Source organism: Chenopodium quinoa, unplaced genomic scaffold (assembly GCF_001683475.1).
Source record: "Chenopodium quinoa cultivar QQ74 unplaced genomic scaffold, ASM168347v1, whole genome shotgun sequence".
NCBI lineage: Eukaryota > Viridiplantae > Streptophyta > Magnoliopsida > Caryophyllales > Amaranthaceae > Chenopodium > Chenopodium quinoa.
In genome coordinates this window covers 2,265,911-2,292,208 of record NW_018743066.1, presented here as the reverse complement: position 1 = coordinate 2,292,208, position 26,298 = coordinate 2,265,911, and the positions used below count along the sequence as shown (strand labels likewise).

Here is a 26,298-nt window from a genome sequence, read left to right as displayed (position 1 = left end):
TTAGTATTATCGCGTTTAAATGAATTACGCGTCATTTCTTACGGAGTATGTATAAGTTTTTAAGAAGCAAAAAAAGATAGAAAGGCAATGCCTTTAGTAATTTTTTTTTTATTTTTTAAACTACGGAGTATGAATTTATGAGTGTTGTTTAAAAGAAAAAGAGTCCCAGACATATTGATAATCAAAGGGGATTATAGATGTTGATAAAATGACTAGGAAGCTAGACTAACATAAAACCAAACTGGCACAAGAAGTCAATAACTAGGAAGTTAAACAAAAGTATAAATGAAACATTGCTTATAAAACAGACATTAAACTGAAATTAATAACAGCTTTAACCAATTTTAAAGCGAAGAATACTCAATAATTCAAACATTGATATAGCATAATGTTTCAGTGACAGTAATTACAAGCCACAATATTTTGTAGAAAATTTTGCATGAATAACAGGGCACTCTTCCATTTCAGTAAGCTGCACATATCCTAGCAAGATGAGCTCTGAATACAATGGAGGAATCTGCTAAGAGCCCTGATTGCCATGAACCTTCCCTGCAATCGAGGTACAAGACAGTAGTATTTGCAGATAATTTGCGACGCACAAGATAATTTGCAGATAGTTCAACCTGAATAAGTGTAGAGAATGATAGGAAAAGAGGGGAGGGGAGAAACATTTTTTCAGAAGGGGTGGGGGTGGGGTGGGGTGGGGAAGGGAGGGGGGTAAAAAATATCAGGGGTCTCCAAATATTCATCAGTAAAGCTGAAAAAGTACGCCAAATATGTAAATTCTCGAGCCAATGCATTTTGCTGCAACTGCAGGGGACTATGGATGGTATATCTCCACTGTATGTACATAATTCTGGCATGATGTCACCACTTGAGCACCAAGGTAAAATAAGGGGGGAAGGGGAAAAGTTAAATGTAAGATCTAACACTAACAAGAAGATACTCATATTAATGTTACAGGGAAAACAGAAAACTGGGTTGATGATTACTCCACAATTGTTTCATTTGTCTAGCCTCCTCTATCCCTGCACAAAATGCAAAAAATGTATTCAAATACAAGGCACCTGGAGTATACATATTATGAGCAAGTTAATGCAAAGCGGCAACCTACTAGAACCAGGCCAAAGACACTGTATAAAAGAAGAGCTATAATCCAAACAGAGAATTCTATATACCTAGATAATTATACGAGAGTTAAGTCATTTACATCCCAAATCTACATTTCACCCATGCTAATTTACAAAATGAACGCAAGAAGTTAGTCCTACCATGCTCCATATGATTAAAAATAATATTGACTCATACGTCGTAGTAACAAAGAACATAAAGCAATATCCATGACTAAATGTTTAAAACATGATTTTGAGCCACGCTTCATAGTTCATATCTTGCTTCAGAGGTAGATGCATCCCCTATAGGGATAAATCTGAAAGGACTAACCAAGGCAAGATCTTGCAAGTCTCATGCAAACGCAATTAAAGATCCATTAGTCATAATGCCATCATAGCGATAAGTGACCACAACAATATAAGATGAATACAATGAAAAAAGAGGCTTACCATAAAGCAAGATGCTTATCTGTTCTTCATGTCGGAGCAACACTAGAATCAGACCTACATTTTGCATGCACAATAGGGCCCAACTGTGATCTGTCCACACCTACAGTAGACCCAGAAGATGCATTCAAGTATACAGCCCCTCTATACATCCATTCTTCAGCTTCATCACTATAAAAATCTTCAAAAGGCTCCCCACATAAAGCACATGTATTCTGATCCTCGTCTGCTGGAACTGCCATCTCTTCATCATCCTTCTTTTCGACAACACTCTCAGTTGGCAAAAATCCAGGAGCTGCATCAGTCCCCAATGCTTCTGCACCACTGAGCCACATATTCACATTGACAAACCATTTACGGGATGGGTTGTGCTTACGGTTCTTTGAAATTCTATTTTTAGTCACATGCCAATCCATGTGCTTACTGTGTTCATCTTGGGTCTTAAACCGAAGGCCACAGGTGGTGCACTGTCTGGGTAGATCCTCATACAAAGCCCTTATGGCTGACTCGTGACGCACTTTAAGAAGATCAGGGTTAAACTCTACTCCAAGAGAATCCTGATATATTACAAAAAGAAAATCAATACGGAGCAAGAGAAAAGGTAATAAATACACAAGGGAGACAGTTGCTGATATATTAATCATTAACAGCAATTCTACGAGATTCATAAATCTATAGGCAACCAAACTTGGCTTAATTAAGAATTACTGCTATCTTACCTGTACAGGGTTCTGTTTCAATGGGAATAAACCTTGAGCAACAAGAGAATTAAGTAAACCAGTATTGAGTAAACCAGCTATACCAGCAGTTGGTGGTTGGTTAGCAAGGGGACCAGAGCTCTGGGGAAGAGGTAAAAATTGAGGATGGGGACGAGGGGCTAAAGGAAGAGGTGCCATTGGTGTTTGGAAATGCATATAACCACCATTGGAGATATTTTGGAAGGGTGGATAAGGATGAGAACCAGGTACTGGATTGCGCACATTATTAGTAGCAGCAATCCCATGACCTACTGGTGTATATCCAAGACTAGATGGCAGTATTGTCTGCGGTGGCAATGATACCGCATTCTGCCGAGATTCTTGTGGTGGATGCAACTGCTGCAACGATCCTGGTTGTTGTGTGGGATATTGCAAAGGGGTGAAGCTAAGCTGAGGCCGTTGTCCTGGCTTCGCAGGAATCAGATTTCTTTTGTCATCAGTATCAAATTGTTGATTGCCTTGACCAAGAACACTGTAACTATGATTTCTATAATCAAAGGAAGCTCTAGGATGTTTTGGCTGCATATACAGAGGTGGTGAAGGCACCATATTATGTGAACTTGTAGAAGGCCATGAGCTAGTTGGCACTTGCCCCACAGCAGGTGAAGGAGCTCTTGCTTCAAAAGAATTAAAACCTGAAGAAACACCTCTAGACATAACATTCTGCATGGGGACTGCAGCATAGTGGTCTGCTGACATAGGCTTTCCATCAGACAATGATGATGGCACTCCATTCACAGGTAATGTCGACTGAGAACTATTCTCTCTTCCAGCAACAGGTACAGGCACAGAGAGACTGCCAGGCAACTTCCAAGCTCCTTGAGAATGATTCATCTCATTTCTAGAAAACTGCCTGTTGGATGATATATGAACAACCTGCAGCTTGATAGAAAGATGGATCAAAATTTGTTGTTTCTATAATAGAAAACAAAAAAAAAAAAAAAAAAAAAAAAGAAAAAAGAAAAAAAAAAAAAAAAAAAGAAAGAACAGAAAAGAAACAGGGAGATCGTGATCCCCTTTGTAATTTAAAATTGATGGCAAGCAATAGCAATACTGATGAGTAATAATACAAACACCTAAATTAAATAGGAAAAAAAAAATGAGAGGCCAGGCTCAAACAAGTGAGGATATAGGCACCAAAAAGGTAATAATGAATTCCTGCCATTTGGAATCATAGCACTCTGAGAACAAAAATACAAAAATAACCAGAGACAACAAAGAGTTGAAATTGGGTTGTGAGAACATACATCTTCAACAGGCTTTTGGGGATCAAAAGGTCTGGAGCCAACAGTACCAACACCAGGTATGGCTTTAAAGCCTCTGGATAGCAAAGAAGATGCAGTGACATTGCTGGACTTTCCATCAACTAACGTTGGGCTCATATCTTCCCAATCAAATTCCTCTTCCTCAGTATTTTGCCATGAGCTTTCAGCAAGTTTACTCACTGAACCATTTACAATTAGACGATCCATACCAGGAAGTTTGTCATTCAAAGGTCTTTGTCCATCATCATGTCCATACGCATCAATTAAAGCCCTTGGTCTGTCATGTTCAAAACCATTGCCTAAACCATAGTTCACAGCATTTTCAAAACCACGATAGGAATCATCAGAGCGAAGTCTTTTCTGCCAGTCACCAGTCTCCTCATCTCTTCCTCTCCTACGTCCATAATTAAATCCTGGACGAGAAGGAGATGCCCCTTCAAATACCCTACCTGGTGAGTTGGACACCATAAACTCGTCAACTGATGGTGATAAGGGTCTAGCTGGACCACATGCAGATGGAAGCAACTTGTCTGTTGATAGTGGAAACGATGGACGTCCACCATAAGCAGAGGAGTTAAATCTTTGAGCATCAATGTGGGAGGCTGTGCTTTCACCTTGATATAAATCATATTCTTCATATCCAACAGAATGTTTCTGACCCAGTGACTTCAAGGTAGATGCTCCTCTCCCAAGTTGAATTTTCTGCATATGATAAACAAATTAATGCAACAATCAACTGCAGTGTCACACTGTCACACCATAAGAATGCACAATGCTTCTCTCGTTAGAAAGTTTTAGCCAAACACAAGCAAAGAAATTGAAAAACAACTAGAGCATGACCAAGCACCACTTCCCTCCAGCAATGAAAACTGGTAAGAGAAGAAAACTAATGGAACAAAAGAAGGGAGATCTAGCAAGCCCAATAGACAGGGGTAGAGAGAGAGAACAAGATGTGGAGGAGAAGGAATACATGTACCAGTAGCCTTATCAAATGATAATTAATATAATAGCATTATAAGCTAGTCTTGTTTATGGAACAATTGAGTTGCAAATTCAAATTGTGAAGGAAGAAAAGTACATGAAAAAGAGGAGGGGTGTGGAAAAGAAGGGGAATAATCAGCACTGAATTAAATGAGCATTATTTTAAACAAAAATAATTGGAGAATTCTCATAAATTTCAAAGAATATATATATATATATATATATATATATATATATATATATATAATTATCAAAATAATTTTCAGAACATTCACATGCTGATTCTTAAGGACTACCAGAGGCAACACAACATATACACCTCTAGATACCTTAACAAATATGAAAGCCCTTCCCCCCCCCCCCCCCCTCCTCTTCTCCTTAATTTCCCATATACTTAAAATAGACAAATAGGTTTCAAAGCAACTCCAAATCCCTTTCTATACAATATAGTGGATTCAATCCATTAGATGTGATTTTGAATTCTATCGCTTCAACACATGTAGAATTGAAGAGGACAAGGGAAATAACAGTCACATTGCATCATTTTGTTGTTTTCCAATAACTGAAAGTAGAAACTCTTCAAAAAAAAACTGCAACTCAACATATAGTGTAGGTTCATAAAATGACATCTTGTCAATCCTAGCATCGTTGACAAAGGCAAATAGAATACCCAGAGAAAGAAAGGGAAGAAAGGATGATTGCTTTGAAACTTACATTATTAAGTGATGAATTATCAAATTGTCGTCTGGCTTCCAAATACTTGGGATTGACGTGTATGCCATGAGAGGGTCGAGGGGATTCGGAAGCCCTCATACTGGCTAAGTTAGAAGATGGTTGGTTTTCCCTTGGAGAGAACTGCAATTCATCCTCGATCGTACTAAGAACCGATGATGGGAAGACGGTAGACCAGGTTCTAAACAGGTGGCGCATTGAAGGATACAAATTTGGAGGAACTTGTCTATAAACTTCACAGAACACCTTATACCGGAAATAGAATATGAAAATATATTTGTCAATGAAACACTCAAATCAGGGCTAACAGCTAAAGGCTCTATAATACATGAACCGATATAAAGCACATAACCATTGAAACATGTCATATTGTAACATTTTCCACAATATTTGCATCTTTTTGGCCGAATCTCGAGCACATATATATCAAATATTGAATACAGGGTCCTGGTCAAACGCTCCCACATCTCACAACTAAGGTGGTAACCAATTGGTTTTGGAAGTGTAATTACTAATTTGTCATGAGATGTGACAGCATTGGCCGTGACTCTTGAACTGTTGAACAATTCACTAATCAAAACCCCCCTATTTCCCCCAAATCATGTTATAGCTGGAAAGTTCTCCACAAAGTTTGCATCTTTTAAGCCAAACCCAAATAATTACAAGCACACCAGATACTTCAGTATCAAAGACTACAACAATGAATGTACTCCCTCAAAATCGACCCGAATTAAAGCATAGCTCACCTCTGGCAAACGAGATGCAAAGTGCCTAGCGTATTCGCGACCGATATTCTTGACAATGCTGTCCAATAAATACAAAGAGGGCATCTTTTGATCAACTGGAACCTGCATAAATATGCATAACCAGCAATGTAACACCACAAAATCAAAGCTCGGGAGCACTATTATAGCGTAAATTCGAGTACAAAACCTAACAAATAAGCAAAAAATCTTCAAAAGCATAACTAAATTAAAGAAGAGGAGAGATAATTGAAGTCCAAAATCTTGCTATGCACTAGTAAATTTTGATACACTGTACAAAATCAATCATCAACAACAACAAAAATTGAACTCAAAACTCAACTAAAATTGATTACACCTTACAAATTACAGTATCCCCTTATAAAACCCTAACCCTAAAAAAACTTCCGATTTGAATGTGGAGAGCGGTACCTCTAAAACCCTAGCACAAATAGCATCAGCAATACCCTCAGCATGTTCTCTCTGTTCACCAGCAATAATCGTAAGATCTGTAATAATTGGCTTCGAATTAAACGTTAATTCCGACAAAACATCCTCGTAGAAAGTCACAATCTCCGCCATAGAAGGCGGCGGAATACAAACGAGTTCATCTTCATCATCTTCGGAAACCCTAAATTGGGCTTCTCTTTCACTGAGAAGAAACCGAAATCGATCGAGAATCGGCGACGGAGCTGCCGGCTTTGGAACGACGTCGCTCGGCATGAGGTTTAAGCTGCGGTGGTGGAACGAATTAATCGATGAGAAAAAACCCCAAATTGAGAAGTTAATTGAGAAAATTTAGGGTTAGGGTTAGGGTTTTGGTTGAAACTCTCATCGTCTTTCATTGATGAGGTTTGTTGCTCGCCATCGAACCACCATTGTGAGAGGAGAGAGAGAGAAAGGAAGTGTGAGATAGAGAGAGTATGAATGAATGAAAGGGGGGAAAAGGAAAACCAAGATTCTTCTTTTCTCGATTTTTTTTTTTTTTAAATTTAACTTCAAAAAAAAATACAGTAATTTGGAAATTATTCAACCAATTTATACGGAGTACGGAGTATAATACTATCAATGATACATTGATATGGATTTGAATGTGTATATATAAAATCCGGACTAGGTAAGGGTTACAACCTGGTTGAGATTGAATGTTGTATTTTAGGTAGTATTATGAATTTAGTCGAATAATATTGGTTTACAAACTAAATCTTTTGAGTATACAAAAAGGAAAGTTTAAAACTCACTTTGCAGTTTGCACTTTCAATTTGTTTATGCAAGCTATACTACTACTTATAGGTTAAAACTTAAAAGTATTAGAGGCGAGTGTTTGATAGATGTTCATCTTTAACAATCTCATGCAATAGACATTAGAGTTAAACTACATTATACGGAGTAGTAATGCGGACAAGTTATCATAATAGTTAACACACATTGAAAATATGTTTTGTTGTACCGATCCAAACTTGCATTTATCAATTTGTGTAAAGTACTCTCATTCGGTGATAAATCGTCAAATTTATAGAGGATTGCTAAGAGAAAATACGTAAATAAGAGGAATCTAAAGGGATATTTATTTTCTTCCAATATTACAATGCAAGATAAATACATGATACATAAGTTTCGATCTTGTGTCTTTGAACATATAGTATTTGTTTCGGTTGAAAACAATGGGACCTTGCCGAAGGTCCACTGAAATGGAGAAGACTGGATTCGATCCAAGCTGTGTTGGGCCGAAGGTTTCCTGCACAGTGAACACACGTAAACTAGCCTCGGGGGTGTTTCCGAGGAAGGCCCCTCCGATGCTAAAGTCAGTACAATGTGTAAAAAGGAAGACACTATGCAAGAGAGTTTGTAGCTTGAGGCTTTTGTGGAGTATTTCTCAATGCAAGAATGAGCATACGAAATTGGAATAATCGGTGTATGAGATAATGTATGTGATAATGTGTCTGATAGTGTATGTGATGTCTCCTTGAATGTGTTAATATGAGGGCTTTTATACCTCATCATACTTGGAGAGGTTGGGCTTTAGCCCAATTGGCTTACTTTGTGGGCTGACTTTTGACTTTTGAGCAATTGGAGAGTTGAACCTTGACCTTGGGCTTTTAATTGGATCATTTAGTGCTCAGGCCCAATTTTGACTAAATTGGACCCAAACAACTTGCCCCCCAGACCCGATTTGGAAGAATGACGGGTCGGGTTTGATTTAACTCAGAAAAGGAGGGAAGTAAATGATTTAATTGATCCAAAAATTTGAATTTAAACCGTAATTAATGAGATAACAACGGTTAATGATTTGCGGAAGTTGGACGGATAATGGGCAGTTTAGTCACAAGACATGTGCTTAACGGTTACTTAGTGGGTACTTAAGAGAAATTAAAGCACAGACTCTTCGTATCCCGTACCTGGAGATATAAACAGAGGCGCGTCATTCTCCTCACTTATTCACCAACACAAACCCAGAATTCTTCGAGAGAGAAACCAAGAATCCGTATCAAAACTTCGCAAATTCCCCCGAGCATTGAGCTTAGAAACTGAGACTTGCCACTACGAACTCGTAAATCGGCAACTTTCGCTTCAGATTAAGGTAAATTCCTTTGATTTCAGTTTATTTTTCTTCGAATTCGAACTCCTTCCCCTTTTCTTTCGACTTTTCTCTTCGAAATAATCCATGGCAAGAGGAGTTAGAGGTAGAGCCCGTGCTCCAAGAAGAGCAAGGCCGATTCCCGATCCTAGGAATAGGATTGGGACCTGGAATGGTCGAAGGCCGGAGTCTGACCCTGCTGAAGGGATTAGGGCGACTCCCCTTTCCTCGGCTCCTCCTCAAAGAACGGATGAGCCGAGTGCTTCTGGACTGGACGATGAAATTCCCGCTGTCCTTTGGGATATCCTCCCTGGGTTTTCAGAGTGGGAGAATGCCGAAGTCGCTTCGGCCATGATAAAGAACGGCCCCTACTCATGGTGGGTAGAGAACGCCGATCAATATCGATTTGCTGAGCAAATTGAGTTGCACTACGGCATTTTTGAAGCTGATGGATATTGGTGCCGAATGCCCTCAGCATCCGATAGAATCCATCGTCCACCCCCGGGGTATGTGGGGGTGTACACGAGACAGCTTCAGTATGGGCTGAGGTTCCCTTTGGACGTTTTCGTCCGAGACTTGCTGATCCATTACAACATTTCCCTATGTCAGCTAACCCCCACCAGCATCCGAAGGGTGATGACATACTTATGGGTCTGCAAGTTCTTCAAATACGTGCCGAACCTGCACTGCTTCAGAAAGCTCCATCGGCTAGTGCCAAATATTCAGAGTGGGCACGGAAGCCATGGTTCTGGGTGGTATCGGATTGAGTCCCGGCCCCAATACTTGACCATGTGGCCAAATGACTCTTCAGACAAGGACTGGAGAGGTCAATGGATTTGGGTTAGGGCACCCACAGATCCGGGCCACCCTTGCGTCTTCAGCGCTCCCCGGTACTTAGCTGAGCCTGATCCCGAAATGGGAAGTCTAGGTCCCCCCGCAGATAACGGGGCGGATCCGAACCTGGATCAGCAACATATCTTCGGCAAGCTGCCGAACCCGGGGGGGAGTGGTCGAATGCAGCATATCCCGGAGACTTGGCTCCCCGATACGCATTACGTTTTCCAAGAGAATATGCTAGCAGCTGTTGGCCTCAGCCGAAAGTTTAAGGATGGTAAGCTTCTTCGGCTGGGGCCGAGGCTTTTTAACTACCTCTTTTTCTTCTCTCGCTTTGCTTTTTTATGCTGTGCCAACATATCTGAGCTAAACTTTTTCCCTTTCCTTTTTTCAGAGCGGGACGAGACCAACGTTGGTATTAACTACGCTCGTCTTGGTGTTAACCGAGAGCGAGTTGTAACTGAACGGGCCCCGTCTATCACTGAGCCGAGGCATAGGGAAGTTCATCTGGACTCTTCCCACTTCCAAATTGAGGCTGTTGCTCTGTATCAGAGGCAGAAGCCTTGGTGGAAGAAGAGAGACCCTTGGTTTCAGCTGCTGAACGAAGAAGCTGAAGCTGCCCGCACAGCCGAAGAGGTTGCACGGGTACTTGAGGCTTGTGAAGGAGGAGAAGGGTCCTCCAGAGCTGCTGAAGCCGAAGCTGCAGCTAGAGCAGCTGAAGAAGACGAGGCTTTGCTGAAAACCTCGGTGAGTTTTTTTTTTTTTTTTTTTTTTTTATTTCTTCTTTTTCTTCTTTTTTTTTTTTTTTACTCACACTCTTCTTCCCCCCTGTCTGTTACAGTCTGAAGAGAGTAACAGACACAGAGAAGGCAAAGCTCCTGTTCGTCCCGAAGATCAAATACAAGAGTCTTCAGACTCAGATATGGACGAGCAGCCCCTTCTGAAAAGGCGCCGAAGGATGGCCATCATCGGCCCTCATGATTTTCAGCAGAGGCCGATGACCATCGGCGTCGCAATAAGGGAACCTGAGGAAGGCAATGGATCGCCGAGGGTTCCCCAGCCAACACCCCAATCTCCTCAAAAGACCCCTCCGCCACCTCCTGAGATGGAGGTGGATCAGAGAACTCCCGAACCTAAGGGAGGGGTCCAAGAAGAAATCAAGGAGAGTGCTGCTGAGCACGAAAATAAAGATGCCGTGATGTCAAGTGCTGAAGGCTTCACGGCAGATATCGCAAGAGAGGTTGAGGCTTTCGTCCTCACCCCTGAAGAAGAGGAGGTCATAGTACTTGACTCCTCTGAGAAGGACGATGCTGAGACAACCAAGGCTAATCAAGCTCCATCGTCGTCCTTCCCTTCTTTCCAGACTCTGCATTCTGGAGAAATGGGTTTCTCGGCCCCCCGAATTCCAATCCCAGATCACATCTGGGACCTCATATGGGGTCAAAACCGAGAAGGAGCTGCAGCCTACTTCGGCAATTTTGCTGGCATGTCCGAAGTAGACAGGGCAAGGATCTGGTCGCTGAAGGCCACTGCTGGGATGGGCGAATCCAGTAGATCAGTTCCTGACCCAGCCAGGTCTAACCAACTGCTGATGATGCAGGTAATTTTCCTTCATTTCCTCCGAAATTCAGCTCTATTTTTTTCTTATTACTTATTTTTTTTTTTGTCTTCCTGTTTTCAGTTCGTGCACAATCAGACTCTCACTGTAGAGCTGATTGATACCCTACAAGATAGGGTAGACGCTGCTGTGCACGAAAGGAAGGTGGCTGAAGAGGAAGTTAAGCTTGCTAAGCTGAAGCAAGCAGCGGCTGAAGAGAAGCAGCAGGAGGTTGAGGAGTACGGTAAAAAAGCTGCCGAAGCTCTGAAAACCTTCTGCGATGCTATGGAGATGGAGGTTTTTCCCCCACTGATGGAAGGGGAAAAATTCCTCCAGGAGCATATGGGAGTGGACGTCTCCAAATTCAAGGCTGCTATTGAGAGCCGAATTCAAGAAGGAACTGCTGCACAAGCTGAAGTACAGCAGCGTCTAGAGGCTCTTGAAGCCAGCCGAATGGCTGCTGAAGAGTTGCTCCTGGCCAAAGACGTCCAACTCTCAGAGGCTGCTGCTGCTGCTGAAGCTCAAAGAGCTAAATTCCAAAAGGCTGAGGATCAATTGCTGATCCAGAAAGTTGAAGTGGCCCAAGCTCAGACAAAGGCTTTCCAAATTCAGCAAGAGCTGAATGAGCTGAAGGGTTCCTCCTCCAAAGTCGCTGATGAGCTGAAGAAATCCAAGGAAGACTTGGAGGAGACCCAGAAGAAGCTGGCTGATGCTGAGGCTTTACTCAAGGTCCGTATTTATACCCAAGAGGAATATGAGATGGGTTTCAGAAACGGATTCCGAGTATGCCGAAGAGTCTGCCTTCATGCTGAGCCGAAGCTGGACTGGTCTAAATGTGCTGAGTGGGTCCAGAATCCCGAAGACCCTCACATGAAGTATGCAACTCCAGCTGAAGCTGAAATTCTTAAGGCTGAGGAAGCCGAAGAGGAAGCTGAAAGACTGGAGTTGGAAGCTGAGCAGAGGGAAAGGGAGGCTCGGCAAAGTGCAAAGCCCGCCTCTTCTGCTGCTGGGGCTGAGGCCACCATGGGACTCAACGCTGATCAGTCTGATTCCCCGGCTGAAGCATAGGAACTCGGGCAGTCGTCTTCAGAATCTTGCGGTTCATCATGTGCTTAACTTTAGACTTGCCGCTTTCTGAGTTTTTTGCCTTGTTTTTTGCTTCAGCTTGCCTTGTCGTACAGCAGTTTTATTTTTTTGCTTATGTACGTATTTCGGCAGCTGTTATTTTCCGCTTGTGGGCGGCTGCCGATACTGAATTATTGAACTTGTAGCTCAATTTTTTTTTTTTTCTTCAGTTGCTTTATTTTTGAATGCTTTACTGTTTCTTTTCTTCAACTCTGCCGAACATAGCTGCACTGCGTGCTTGTTGCCCCCACAGAAATTGAAGTATGACTTTAGTTGAATAAGCAATTTCTGAACTTCTTCAAAATGGATATCCGAAACACAGGGCCAACTGAAGGCAATGCTTCTGGGATACAAGTCTTACTGAAGATTGACTGTCTGAAAGTTGGATATCCGAAACACAGGGCCAACTGAAGGCAATGCTTGGGATATTAGCTTTCTGGGACTAACCTCTTTAGAACAAGTCTTACTGAAATTTGACTTCAGCTGAAAGACCAGCGTTCTTAAAGAAGACGCATATCCGAAACACAGGGCCAACTTAAGGCAATGTTTCGGATAATGGCTCTCTGGGATACAAGGCTCAGTTAAGGCAATATCCCAGGATTGTCCATGGACTCATGTCTTTGGAGAACAGGTCTTACTGATGTTTGATTTCAGCTGAAAGACCAGTGTTCTTTAAAAAGACTGAGTTTTGTAAGCCATCTGAAACCCAGTTACCCGAAGGCGAAGGTTTCAGACGAGGCTGATTTAAAAAGGCTGTTATCCTTGATTTTCTGTCTATCTTTGAAAAATGGATACCCGAAACACAGGGCCAACTTAAGGCAATGTTTCGGATAATGGCTCTCTGGGATACAAGGCTCAGTTAAGGCAATATCCCAGAATTGTCCATGGACTCATGTCTTTGGAGAACAAGTCTTACTGAAGTTTGACTTCAGCTGAAAGACCAGTGTTCTTTAAAAAGACTGAGTTTTGTAAGCCATCTGAAACCCAGTTACCCGAAGGCGAAGGTTTCAGACGAGGCTGATTTAAAAATTTTCAACTGTTGCTGTTATCCTTGATTTTCTGTCTATCTTTGAAAAATGGATACCCGAAACACAGGGCCAACTTAAGGCAATGTTTCGGATAATGGCTCTCTGGGATACAAGGCTCAGTTAAGGCAATATCCCAGAATTGTCCATGGACTCATGTCTTTGGAGAACAAGTCTTACTGAAGTTTGACTTCAGCTGAAAGACCAGTGTTCTTTAAAAAGACAGGTTTTGTCAGCAATCTGAAACCCAGTTACCCGAAGGCGAAGGCTTCAGACGAGGCTGAATAAAAAACCCTCAAAGAGTAGATAGAACAAAGAAAATTTTGAAAGGATAAAAAGTTGTAAATTTTATATAAATGGCGGCTCCAAGGCCTGTCATTAGTTCAAAATGTACTTACAAAGATTGTTCTGCCCCGAAGGGTTTACACATGGTATTTTTTCAGTACATCAGCATTCCAGTGATTCTTCAACTCAGTTCCATCCAACTGCCGAAGTCGGTATGTCCCTGGCTGAAGCTCATCATAAATTTCATAAGGTCCCTCCCATGTAGCTGAGAGCTTCCCATGGATTCGGCCTTTCTGAACTGCAGCAGCATTCCGAAGGACAAGATCCCCAATTTTGAGAGGCCTTGCATGGACCCTTCGGTTATAAAATTTGCTGACTCTCTGCTTATAGGCCGCCATTTTATCTCGAGCTGAGTCTCTTACTTCGTCGAGGAAGTCGAGAGATTCCCTCATCAGTCGCTCATTCTCAGCCGAGAAATGGTGCACTCGAAGGCTCTCAGAGCCAATTTCCACTGGAAGGACGGCTTCGGCACCATACACCAGTTCAAAAGGTGAGTGGCCCGTTGCCTCTTTTTCAGTTGTCCGAAGGGACCAAAGGGTTCCAGGGAGCTCCTCTAGCCATTTGGACTTTTGATCTTCCACCCTCTTCTTGAGGGCACTTAAGATCTGTTTATTTGCTGCTTCGGCTTGTCCGTTACTCTGCGGGTGGCATACCGCTGAAAATGCCAGTTTTATGCCGAACTGATCTGTATATCGCTTCAGCGGTAAGTTGTCAAATTGCCTCCCATGATCGAAAACAAATACTCTCGGGATGCCAAAGCGAGTGATGATATTCTGCCAGATAAATTTTCTGACAGTTTGCTCTGTAATGTTCGAGGCTGCTTCGGCCTCGATCCATTTACTGAAGTAGTCGACACCAACTATCAGCCATTTTTTCTGGTACACAGCCTCTGGAAATGGTCCCAGTATATCCAGTCCCCATTGGGCAAACGGGAGTGGATTAAGGATCGGCTGAAGATCCCTTGCTGGCTGATGGATAACTGGAGCATATTTTTGACATTTTTCGCATTTCCGAACCAGCTCCTTAGCATCTGCGATCATGGTGGGCCAGTAATATCCAGCCCTCAATGCCTTGTGGGCTAAGGTTCTTCCCCCAATGTGGTTCCCACAGATGCCGAGGTGAATCTCCCGCAGGATATAATCTGCATCTGTTGGTCCCACGCATTTCAGCAATGGGGCTGAGAAGGACTTTTTCAGAAGTTCCCCCCTGAAGACAATGAACCTAGAGCTGGTTCTCTTCATTTTGGAGGCCAAAGCTTTGTCCTCAGGAGTTTCTCCCCGAAGCTTAAAAGCTAAAATGGGTTCCATCCAACTAGGCTCTGGGTCGGCGCAGCACACTTCAGGTGCTTCGTCGACACTTCTTACTCGACGCACTTCTACATATACAGACCTGTTCAGCTCGGTAAAAGATGAACTAGCAAGTTTGGAGAGTGCATCGGCCTGAGTATTCTGACCCCTTGGGATCAGCTGAACCTCAAAAGTTTTCAGCTCTGCAATGACTGATTTGATCTTGGCAAGATAAGCTATCATGGAGGGCTCTTTGGCCTCATAGCTGCCACTGATCTGATATGCAACTAGCTGAGAGTCTGTTTTTAAGCAGACATGATCGGCTTCCAAGGAGATGCATAATTGTAGGCCGGCGATTGCTGCCTCATATTCGGCTTCATTGTTCGAGGCCTTAAAAGAAAATTTTAGTGCATACTCAAAGGATTTGCCTTCGGGAGAAGTTATCACTACTCCTGCCCCCGAACCGTTTTCGGTGGAAGACCCATCCGTAAACACGGTCCAGACTTTCTTGTCACTGTCCAGCACTTCTTGGTATGAGCATTCGGCCAAGAAATCCGCCAGGGCTTGAGCCTTGATGGCAGCCCTCGGACGGTAGCTGATGCTGAATTCGGTGAGCTCAAAAGCCCACTTGGCTAGTCTACCGGATTTTTCAACCTTGCCAAGAACTTTTTCCAACGGCTGATCAGTTAAGACCACTATCTGATGGCAATCAAAATAGGGCCTCAGCTTCCGAGCAGCTACCACTACCGCGAAAGCAACTTTCTCGAGTAGAGGATAGCGGGTCTCGGCATCCGTCAGTGTATGACTGACGAAATAAATCGGTTGCTGACTCTTACTCTCTTCCCTCAGCAATACTGCGCTGATGGTGGCTGGGCTAACGGCCACATATAGGTATAGAGTTTCTCCTTCAACTGGGCTAGCCAGCGTTGGGAGTTGAGCCAGATGCTCCCGAAGCTGTTGAAAGGCGTCTTTTTGCTCTTCCTCCCAAACAAGCTCTTTTGTTTTCGGGAGTTTCAGGGCTTTGAAGAAGGGTAACCCCTTATCCGAAGCTCTAGAAATGAACCTCGAAAGGGCTGCCATTCTTCCGGTGAGCCGCTGAACATCCCTCTTCGTTTTCGGCTCAGGAAGGTCGAGCGCCGCTTTGACTTTAGAGGGATTGGCATCAATCCCCCTTTTGCTGACCATGAAACCCAGGAATTTCCCTGACTTCACGCCGAAGACACACTTCTTCGGATTCAGCTTCATTTGATGCTTTCTCAAGGTGGCGAAAGTTTCAGCCAGGTCCTTTACATGGTCCTCTAGTTTTTTGCTTTTGACGATTGAATCGTCAACATAGACTTCCATGTTTCGGCCCTTTTGATCGGCGAAAACTTGATCCACCAGCCTTTGATAGGTTGCCCCCGCATTTTTCAATCCGAAGGGCATCATTTTGTAATTATACACCCCAGCGTTCGTGACGAATGCTGTCTTGGCCCGATCGTCGGGGTGCATAAAGATCTGATGATACCCCGAGAATGCGTCCATGAAACTAAGCAAGGCATGGCCACTTGTCGAATCGACTAGCTGATCGATTCTTGGCAAGGGATAGAAATCCTTTGGACAAGCCTTATTTAGGTCCGTGAAGTCAACGCACATCCTCCAGGTACCATTGGGCTTCTGAACCATCACCACATTTGCCAGCCATTCCGGATATTGGCAAGGTTCAATGAATCCTGCCTCCAATAATTTTTTGACTTCGGCTGCGATGTCTCGGTTCTTATTGGCGGAGTAATTCCGCTTCTTTTGCTTAACTGGTCGACACGCTGGGTCAACATTAAGCTTATGGGAGATGAGGTCTGAACTTATCCCGGGCATATCAGCTGCCGAGAAAGCAAACACATCTCTGTTATCCCGAAGGAGCTGAATAAGTTCACAACGGGTGTCAGGATCGAGGTCCATCCCGATTGTTACACATTTCTCAGCATCTCCTTCGGCCAACTCAACTGTTTCAGTCTGTTGGTCCATGTCCATTGCCGATGGACTGGACTCTTCAGAATCTGGTCTGCTGCCAATGTCAGCAGGTGTCCCAGTCTTTGTGTTCTTCGGCTGGCTCTCTGAGTCTTTCGGCTCAGATGAAGAGTCAACCTTTTCCCTTTCGGGACCTTTTTCTCTGGGCACTGATCCTTGGGCCGAAGCACTTAGGCCTTTCGGCTTTTTTGCGCTTGGCTCTCTTTCTTTTTCTTTCTCCTCCTCATCCTTGTCGTTATCTGGGCGACTACTGGATGGCTTGAGGTAGTTGCACCTTCGGGCGTCCTTCTGGTTGCCCTGTATCCTTTCGGGGAAGCCGGCGTCTGAGACGTAAATCATCAGCTGATGATAAGTTGAGACGACCCCTTGGATCTCGTGAATTATGGGTCTCCCCAAAATCACGTTGTACACTGAAGGAGCGTCGATGACCAAAAACTCAATCATGACGTTCCGGGCTGCCTCATCGCAACCGATGGTGACAGGAAGTGTCACCTTCCCATCTGGATAAGTTGAAGCCCCATTGAACCCGGATACCGGATAGGGTACCGGCGTAAGGTGCTTGGGCTTCAGCTTAATTTGGTTGTAGGCCTTTCGGAACAGAATGTTTGCTCCGCTGCCACCGTCAACAAGGACCTTACTGACGTCGTGGTTGGCCACCGTGGCGATGATCACCATCGGATCCTCGTGAGGGAACGTAATCCCCCGGCAGTCGGCGGCTGTGAACGTCATGTTCGGCACCGGCGACTGGGGAGATTGAATGTCAGCGTTGTTCACCTGGTGAGTCAAAGCTCTAAGGTGACGCTTGTGCTCCCTCCGAGAGTATATTCCTCCCGAGATAACATTGATCGGAGGGAATTTCCCCTCCGGTTTTTTACTGTTTTTCCGAGGGAAATCAAGGTCCTGCCGAGGGTCCTTTGCTAACCTTTCGGATTCTTTTTTCTCGCGGTGATCCGCGATGTATTTTTTCAAGTATCCCTTCCGGACCATGTCTTCTATCTGGTCCTTCAGCTGGATACACTCTTCAGTGTTGTGGCCCGAAGACTCGTGGAACTCACACCACTGATTTTTATTTTTTCGCTGATACCACTCTGGGAGTGGTCTCGGCTTTCGGTAACTCTGCTCTTCCTTCGTCACACTGTAAATTTTGGCGCGTGGAAGAGAGAGCGGAGTGTAGGACTCGTATCTGCCTGTGTATGAGGCAAACCTGTCCTTCTTTAGGTCGCTGGCCGAAGATGGCTCCGAGGCCTTTGATTTTCCCTTTGCCTTATGGCCTTGGCCTTCAGACAAGGGTATTTGCCTCTGTTTCCCTCCCCCGGATTGAGGTTGGGTTTTTGCTTTATTCCATTCTTCGGCTCGGATGAACTTATCCGAAGCACTAAGAGCTTCCTCCAAGGTCTGCGGGGTATGCATGACCATGAAGTCTAGGAATTTTCCTGGCTGAAGGCCATTCTGCATTGCAAAAACAGCTAGCCCCTGGTCCAGCTGGGAGACGCTTGATGACTCGTTACTGAAACGGGTCAGGTAGTCTCGGAGGCTTTCAGTTTCCCCCTGTTGCAGACCCATGAGCTCTGCGGTAGTCTTCTCTCGGCGGTTTGCCGTGGAAAACTTGCTCCTGAACTTGGAGGACAGATCATCCCAACCTGTTATGGAGCCTTGCCTTACTCCCTTGGAGATCCATGCTTGCGCGACCCCCTTGAGAGTGGTTGGGAAATATTTGCACCAAGTCGCCTCGGATCTGGGGCAAAGATGCATATGAGTCTCATACGAGGCCACGTGGTCCTTCGGATCCGTGGTCCCGTCATATGTGATATGCGACGGTATTTTAACCGTGGGTACGCGCTCTTCCAGTATCCATTGCTCGAATGGTGAACTAGCGGGAAGCATAATGGCCTTGCCCTTGTTCCTGGCCGAAGGGACCGCGCTCCGCCCTCTTAGAGAGGTAGGAGTGGTTTTCGTCCCTGGCTGGGAAGTCTGGGCCTCGGCTGCAGGGAACGTGAGGCGACTACGCACGCTCGGTTCCTGGCCGCCGAGTCGGTCAAGGACGCTTCTGCGAGCAGTCTCAGGTTCCCGGCGAGTAGATTCTGGCCGAGAAGCTGAGCTGCTGCTCTTATGCGCTGCTGGTCTTGAGGATGAGGATCCTTTAAATAATTGAGAGTTCTTCTTCCTCTGTTTTTCATTTTTCCAAGAATCCTCCTCCCACTCTTCCAGTTCCCGGAAGGAAGGAAGCTTCCCACCGTCATGGTCTAACTTCCTCCGCTGATGCCGGGTATGCGGAGGAGTTCGATCACGAGGCGGTGGCATATTCTGTGCCCTCATTGCCTCCATGAGTACTGCCAGCGCTCTTGCCACCTCTTCCGAACTGGGCCCCGTCAAAGGGGTCCCCGGCCGAGTGTGGGCATGAGGCCGTGCAGCCGATGGTTGGCTTCGGGACACTGAATATGTCCTATGATCAGACTGACCCCTGCTAGACCGAGAGTGGTCCGGCCTATATTGAGAGTCATGCATTATAGGAGATAGGGAATCCTCCTTGTGTGATCCTCCCCCCGAGCCGGCACCCTTGGGAGAGTTCCGGTCCGGCGTGGGCGATGGTGTAGGGGTTTTAGGCTTTTCGCCCGCTCCTTGACGGAGGCTTTTGCTCTTGCGGTTCTTAGCCATGGCTGCTAAGATAATTGCAAGATGATCTTGGTTAGGAATTTGGCTTAAAGATTTTTGAAAGTCTTCCCCACAGACGGCGCCAAATTGTTTCGGTTGAAAACAATGGGACCTTGCCGAAGGTCCACTGAAATGGAGAAGACTGGATTCGATCCAAGCTGTGTTGGGCCGAAGGTTTCCTGCACAGTGAACACACGTAAACTAGCCTCGGGGGTGTTTCCGAGGAAGGCCCCTCCGATGCTAAAGTCAGTACAATGTGTAAAAAGGAAGACACTATGCAAGAGAGTTTGTAGCTTGAGGCTTTTGTGGAGTATTTCTCAATGCAAGAATGAGCATACGAAATTGGAATAATCGGTGTATGAGATAATGTATGTGATAATGTGTCTGATAGTGTATGTGATGTCTCCTTGAATGTGTTAATATGAGGGCTTTTATACCTCATCATACTTGGAGAGGTTGGGCTTTAGCCCAATTGGCTTACTTTGTGGGCTGACTTTTGACTTTTGAGCAATTGGAGAGTTGAACCTTGACCTTGGGCTTTTAATTGGATCATTTAGTGCTCAGGCCCAATTTTGACTAAATTGGACCCAAACAGTATTAGAAATTTTTTATCATCCTTTCCCTCTTTTAGTTTGCCTTATTGAATTTCAATTTCAAGAGCTAATTTAATTTTTGGTTAGATAGAGTTACAAAAGAAAATTAGTTTGCCCAAATGTCTTATACAACAACTAAGCCATTTTCTGTTTTCTGATCATTTTTCATAAAAAGAAAACACACTCAGCCTAAGCCCAGGAATATGGGCATTTTACGCCAAACAATGGCCCAATAATCATAGGAAAAAAGCCATACAAATAAAACATAAAACTATAGCTCATGGTCCGATACTAAAATCTCATATTGCAAAATGCAATTAGCTCTGCTAAGTAGTTCACCAACTGGTGATTTTTGAGACGGTTTCGGAGGATCTTCGTACTCTTTTATTGGACGAGACGAGTGTTGTTTTGGCTAGGAAGATACCGGTGTTTGTTGAGCTGCTGGCATAGTGGCTATACTTTGCTAGCTTTGGTAGTTTCTTTAATGTCATTAGCTGTTTTTCTTTCTTGTGTGTTTGTTCTACTCTTTTATTTTTCTTTGGGACTCTGTCCTCTTGCACAAAAAAAAGTAACACTTTTACTGATCAAATTTATATTCGAACCACTCGTATATACATACATTTATTGTATGGATGTAAGGTATTGATGTTTAAATGAATCGCTTTGGTCTAGTGATAAGATTGTCACCTTCCAACCTTGAGGTTGGGGGTTCAATCCCCACTTGAGACACTTTGGGGTGGGGATCCCTTACCCTTCTTCCTCACTCTTAAAATGTTTGACCCACAAATACCGGACAAAAAAAAACCGTAAGGATTAAGATACGTTAAATCAAGATGAAATTTGACATTAAATATACTGACTGACATGAACCCGTTTAGTAAAGTTTAATCACATTAACTGACATGAACCCAAATTAAGATATTTGTGGTGTCTATTAGTCTTTCTCTGAATTGAATTAGAGAGACTTTAAATTTTAATAGTTTTCCCTTAGATAGGAGGATTATGAATACTCGTGTACCTTCTTAAAAAAAAATTGACCGATGTCTAAGATATTTGAGGTGTAAACTCAATTCTGAAAATGAACCGACTAAACTACTATTATTAGTATCAATTATAGCAATTCCACGAACATCTATGCATCTCCGTAAATCATAACCAACAAATCGTAAGATCGTAATCAAACAAATATCGTTGCTCCCCACTCAAAAGGTACACATTTTATAACCGTGAAATATTCAATTGTGTATTTTTGTACATCGTTTTTTTTGAATCAATTAAAGCAACTGCCTAACTCAAGAAACACGAGACTTAATTTTGGACCGTTATTTGCATTTCAAGTGGGGTTTACAATTCAATTATAAGTGTGATAGTTACTCGTACGTTGCTAGGAAACTCCTGCAGTCCTGTGCTCAACATATACCTAATGTTGTTCACTTGTTTGGCATGTTGATGAATGCTAATTTTATTAGTAACATTTTTCACGAAGGAGGCGCGAGTGCAAAGGTCCATTTTTGACTAGTAGCCGATTAAAATCAAACGACGAATGTCTATTCTTTGTCTTTTGGCCGGATTAGCAAAGGTTTCTCTTTTACTTTCAGCGCGTTTAGGCAAAGCTTGCTTATTTGCCTTAAATTAGTTTAGAAGAAGTCGTTGTTGAAGTATAAACTCTAAAGAACACATGTAATAAGTGTTTCACACTGAGAAAAAAAGTGAGTTGAGGGTTAAAACACTTTATGAGTCTAAAGCTTAAAGGGTTACTCCACTTATTATCATATTATTTTTTAATGGTACGTTTTTTTGTCTTGTAAAGTGGACTATCTTTTTTTATTGTGAGTGCGGCCCAGACTTGTATTTAACAGTTGGTTATTTGAATTTATATATTTACAAGACATGGATATCAGTTAATTTAGTTGGTGAAGGTTTAAAAGTGGTATTTAACTCAAAACTTAAATTGCATCAACTTTTGTTGAAACCCAGCCCTATTATAGTCTACTTGTGAGTTGTTTTACATTGGAAAAATTGAAGAAAATGTGTACCACTTGTGCTTTGTTTGTAAATCAAACTCTTCTCTACCTACAATCACCAATTGATCTTAATAAAAACTACTCCGTTTTTTTTTGTTTTTTTTTTCTCGAGACCTTTAGGACATAAAGAATTAATTTACGGTTCAAAACATGCACCCGATGTTCATGCATGGGCAGCCATGGCACAGCAATAATTGAAGAGATATACATATTTATATTCCTAGAAAAACATGAACAGAAAACTAAGGCATACCCTAAGAATCTAAGATCAATAATTTCACATACTTTGGCCTTTCTTGATCACCCTGGCTACGTAGTATGGGCTAAAGAAGAGGTGAATTTGGACCATCTGTTGTTGTTCTCAATATTATTGTCATTTCTCGGCCTATTTTATATATTTGCTATGCAAATCTCAAACATTGCATGATATTGTACGAGTATTTATTTAAAGGCAGATTATCATTAGCATAAAACACTTAAACACCACCTAGTGTAAGGCCATTACTATGACAAACCTCCTAAGTCCTAACCTATGTCAGCATATTTAGAACATTTATCGGAATCCATCCTCTACTAGATAATATTATACCCCGTAATTTATACTCCCTTTATTTTTATTTTTTAATTCCGAGCTACTAATTTTGCTATTGTCAAAAGCCATTAGTGAAATAAAGCAATAAATCATTTCTTTGTTCGAGTTTAATTATGAGCTACAAATCTTATTATTTGTCAAAACCCATTAGTGAAATAATAAAATAAATCATTTCTTTGTACTTCCAAATTAAAAGAGAACAAAAAACCTTTTGTAGCAAAACTTGGCCATTTGGGTTCTTGTAGGACCCAAAACTTCATGCATGTTGTTGAACTAATGAAAATGACCTTAGCACTTAAAAATTGAATTCAAGCCGTCAATTTGTGATGCAAATATGCAATGGGTCCATCATTCAACTACGAGGACACTTAGGAGAAATAGAGGAGAAAGAGGGAAGCGAAGGACAGGGGTGAGGAGGTAGGTAGCTTAAGACTCTTAAGGATCTAGTTGGTATGCTCGTGTAGTTTAAGGTGTTGCCGTGTTGTCTGTCTACTAGCAAAATCGCGGTGGTTTGGTTTAATTAGTAATTTAGGTTAAACCACTATACATATAAATAGAGAAATTATTAAGCGCAGTCGAACATTTATGTGCATAGTGAAATAGCTAGTGAATAGGTGCACCTAAGGCTGAGCGACTTTATGCTCATTTAAAGAATTAAAATGAAAATTCCATGAGCGTAATATAATTTGAGAAAATTTAAGGATTCAATTTGAGTAGTTAATGTGTTGTATTACTAAATATACTTCCTTTACATCTAAAATAATTGCATTGGTTTGCCTATTATACGTGTCAACATTGTTATGTGAATATAAATAGTGTAAAAGTCAGATTGATATTTATACCTATTCAAAAATAAAGTCGAAGTATGTATTATATAAATCAACATTTTATTTTAATAATACAACGTATTCTATTTCCATCTTCAGCAAATTGACTAGGCATAGGTTAACAACCCTTGGAACAATTGCTCTAGGTTGACATAATGACATATCATTACAATCAAAGAGCTTATCAAATCCCACTGCTTGTTACTCTGTTAGTAAACATGTGACACATACATACATCACTTTATTCTATGGAGTACTAATGAATTAGTATTAACTAAACTTGATTCTCCATATATTACTCAAAAGTCAATGCCAATGTCTAATTAAATTATTCCTAGTGAAAGAAAATCCTATCATCAAAAGTTTTTAGAAGCAATTCCACCAATAAACCAATACAAAACAATTACATTCAATCATACAAATTAAACGCTTACGATACTCATCATTTAATAATTCAATATACTTTTACATAACAACCACCCGCGTAATCTTTCGTTCCGTCCACCAAGTAAATCCAACTCATCTAAATCACAAAACTAAACACATCACCACATCTAACAAGTAGTAACACAAATGAACTCTATAACCCCAAAACTATCAAACAAACGTGTTAATATGAGTCATACATACGCACATACGTACATAGGTACATTACCAAAGACTTTAGAGAATGTGACCTTAGATTTGGCTCAACAGCTGTTCTAATCGTCGACCTTTTCGAACCTTCGACGAGCCGACTTAAACCCCCCATATAATACGTCAAAAATACACTTATATTTTCCCTAATTTTCCACATTTCACCTATTTTTACCACTAATTTTCAAACCAAAATTCAATAGTAAAAAATTAACACTTACCCCCATAATTCCATCTATATAAACCCTCTTGCCTAAAATTCTTTCTCAAACCATTCTCAAAAACCAATCTTTTTTGAAAGAAATTAGAAAGAAAGAAAACCCCATCTCAAATTTGTTGAAAATTTCAGAAACCCACTAAAATTAACCCATTAATTCACCAAATTTTGAAACTTTATAGTTTATTATAGCTCAATTCTTTGATTCAAACTCAATTTTTGCAAAAAGTTAACTTAGTTTTTATTTCAAATTTAGATTGCACACAAGATGTTTGCTACATTGCGTCAACCAACTACACAATCTTCACTAATCACTTACTCTCCTAAAAAACCAGCATTTTCTAAAGCAGAGCAACTCCACTTTCTTCCATGTTTACCTTCTACAAAAAACCCAGAAATTCCCACCATTTTTTCAATAAAAAAACCTTTGCATGTCTCTTCAATTTCACAAAGAAAATCATTAGGAGTTGAATGTAAAGCATATGAAGCTAACCAATCTCAACCATTAGAGATTAATATTGAATTACCTAGTGCACAATCTGAGGCTGCTCAAAGGGTTAAAATTGGTATTTACTTTGCAACATGGTGGGCTTTAAATGTGGTTTTCAATATTTACAATAAGAAAGTGTTGAATGCTTTTCCTTACCCTTGGTTAACTTCTACACTCTCTCTTGCTGCTGGCTCTTTCATGATGTTGATTTCATGGGCTACCCGGGTTGCTGACCCGCCCAAAACTGATATGGAGTTTTGGAAGACTTTGCTCCCTGTAAGTTTTAATTTTGTCTAGTATTCATATTTCATTGATGTTTTTGGATACTGAATTTTGATGGGTTGATGAAGTTTATAGTAAAAATTTGATGTTTTTTTTAAAAAGTTTTGTTGTTGGGGTTTTAGTGCTAATATTGATATTTTGATTGGTTTTTTTTTGGTAGTGTTGTTGAATTAAGTGGTTTGATGGGTTAATGAGGTTTAGTTATAACAATGTGATATACTGATATTTTGGGTTTCAGTGCTTAATTATTTGGTGTATTAGTAAGTGAGCTTTATGTCCTTAGAATGTTGCTTTTTAACACTTTCAATGTTAATTTAGGCCGGTTTTTGTTTTTTCTTTTTTTTAATGGGTCAAATAAATCTAGTGTTTAGGTCTTGTGGGGTCATGTATACTCGAGTCATGAATCTCACGATGTATCATCTTGGATAGGGTCATACTTTTTGGTGTTGTTGATAGATGATTTCTATGTTAGTGAGAGTTTGATGGGTTTTTGGTTGATTTATGTGCCTTTATGAAGGTTTTATGGAATGAATTTGCATGTGTTATTAATTGATGGAGTTGCATGTGTTACTAATTGATGGACTCTATCCTAAATTTTAATGTGTTCTTGGTTGGTGATGTGTGTTATTGAAGAGTTATGTTAACAATTTGTATATTGTGTAAAGCTATCAATTTGAGTGTGCAGTTTGGTTTCAGTTTGGGTTTAGATTGGGTATAGTTGGGTCGGATTATTTTGGATTTGGGTCATACTAATTTTTTGTGTCCATGTGAGTCGATTTAGCTTCGGATCAATTTATCAGGTCCTTTCCGGTCTGCTCAGTTTTTGACCTTTTTGATATTGGGTTATGCAGGTTGCAGTGGCTCATACTATTGGGCATGTAGCAGCGACTGTTAGTATGTCTAAAGTTGCAATTTCCTTCACCCACATAATCAAAAGTGGTGAACCAGCTTTCAGTGTGTTGGTTTCAAGGTTCTTGTTAGGAGAAACATTTCCCTTGCCAGTTTACTTGTCACTTCTTCCCATCATTGGTGGCTGCGCCCTTTCGGCTGTCACTGAGCTTAACTTTAATATGACTGGTGAGTTTAAAACTTCTTATCTCTGATTTTGGTTATATATTGTGCATTACTGTGAACTAGTTTGTTTATGTCT

General features: G+C 41.8%; 1 protein-coding gene and 1 pseudogene across 1 annotated transcript; one reads left to right on the top strand and one right to left on the bottom strand.

The window, feature by feature from the left end:
• Positions 1–777: 777 nt before the first annotated feature.
• Positions 778–7,060, bottom strand: LOC110731373 (polyadenylation and cleavage factor homolog 4-like). Its single transcript, XM_021911230.1, has 7 exons — positions 6,471–7,060; positions 6,042–6,143; positions 5,278–5,541; positions 3,565–4,284; positions 2,279–3,193; positions 1,563–2,116; positions 778–1,028 (listed from the first exon to the last, which is right to left on the bottom strand). Exons 1-6 carry the CDS (start codon positions 6,759–6,761, stop codon positions 1,589–1,591), a joined length of 2,820 nt encoding a protein of 939 aa, XP_021766922.1. The 5' UTR covers positions 6,762–7,060; the 3' UTR covers positions 778–1,028; positions 1,563–1,588.
• Positions 7,061–23,864: 16,804 nt separating this feature from the next.
• LOC110731166 overlaps positions 23,865–26,298 on the top strand; it is a 33,994-nt pseudogene continuing 31,560 nt past the window's right edge.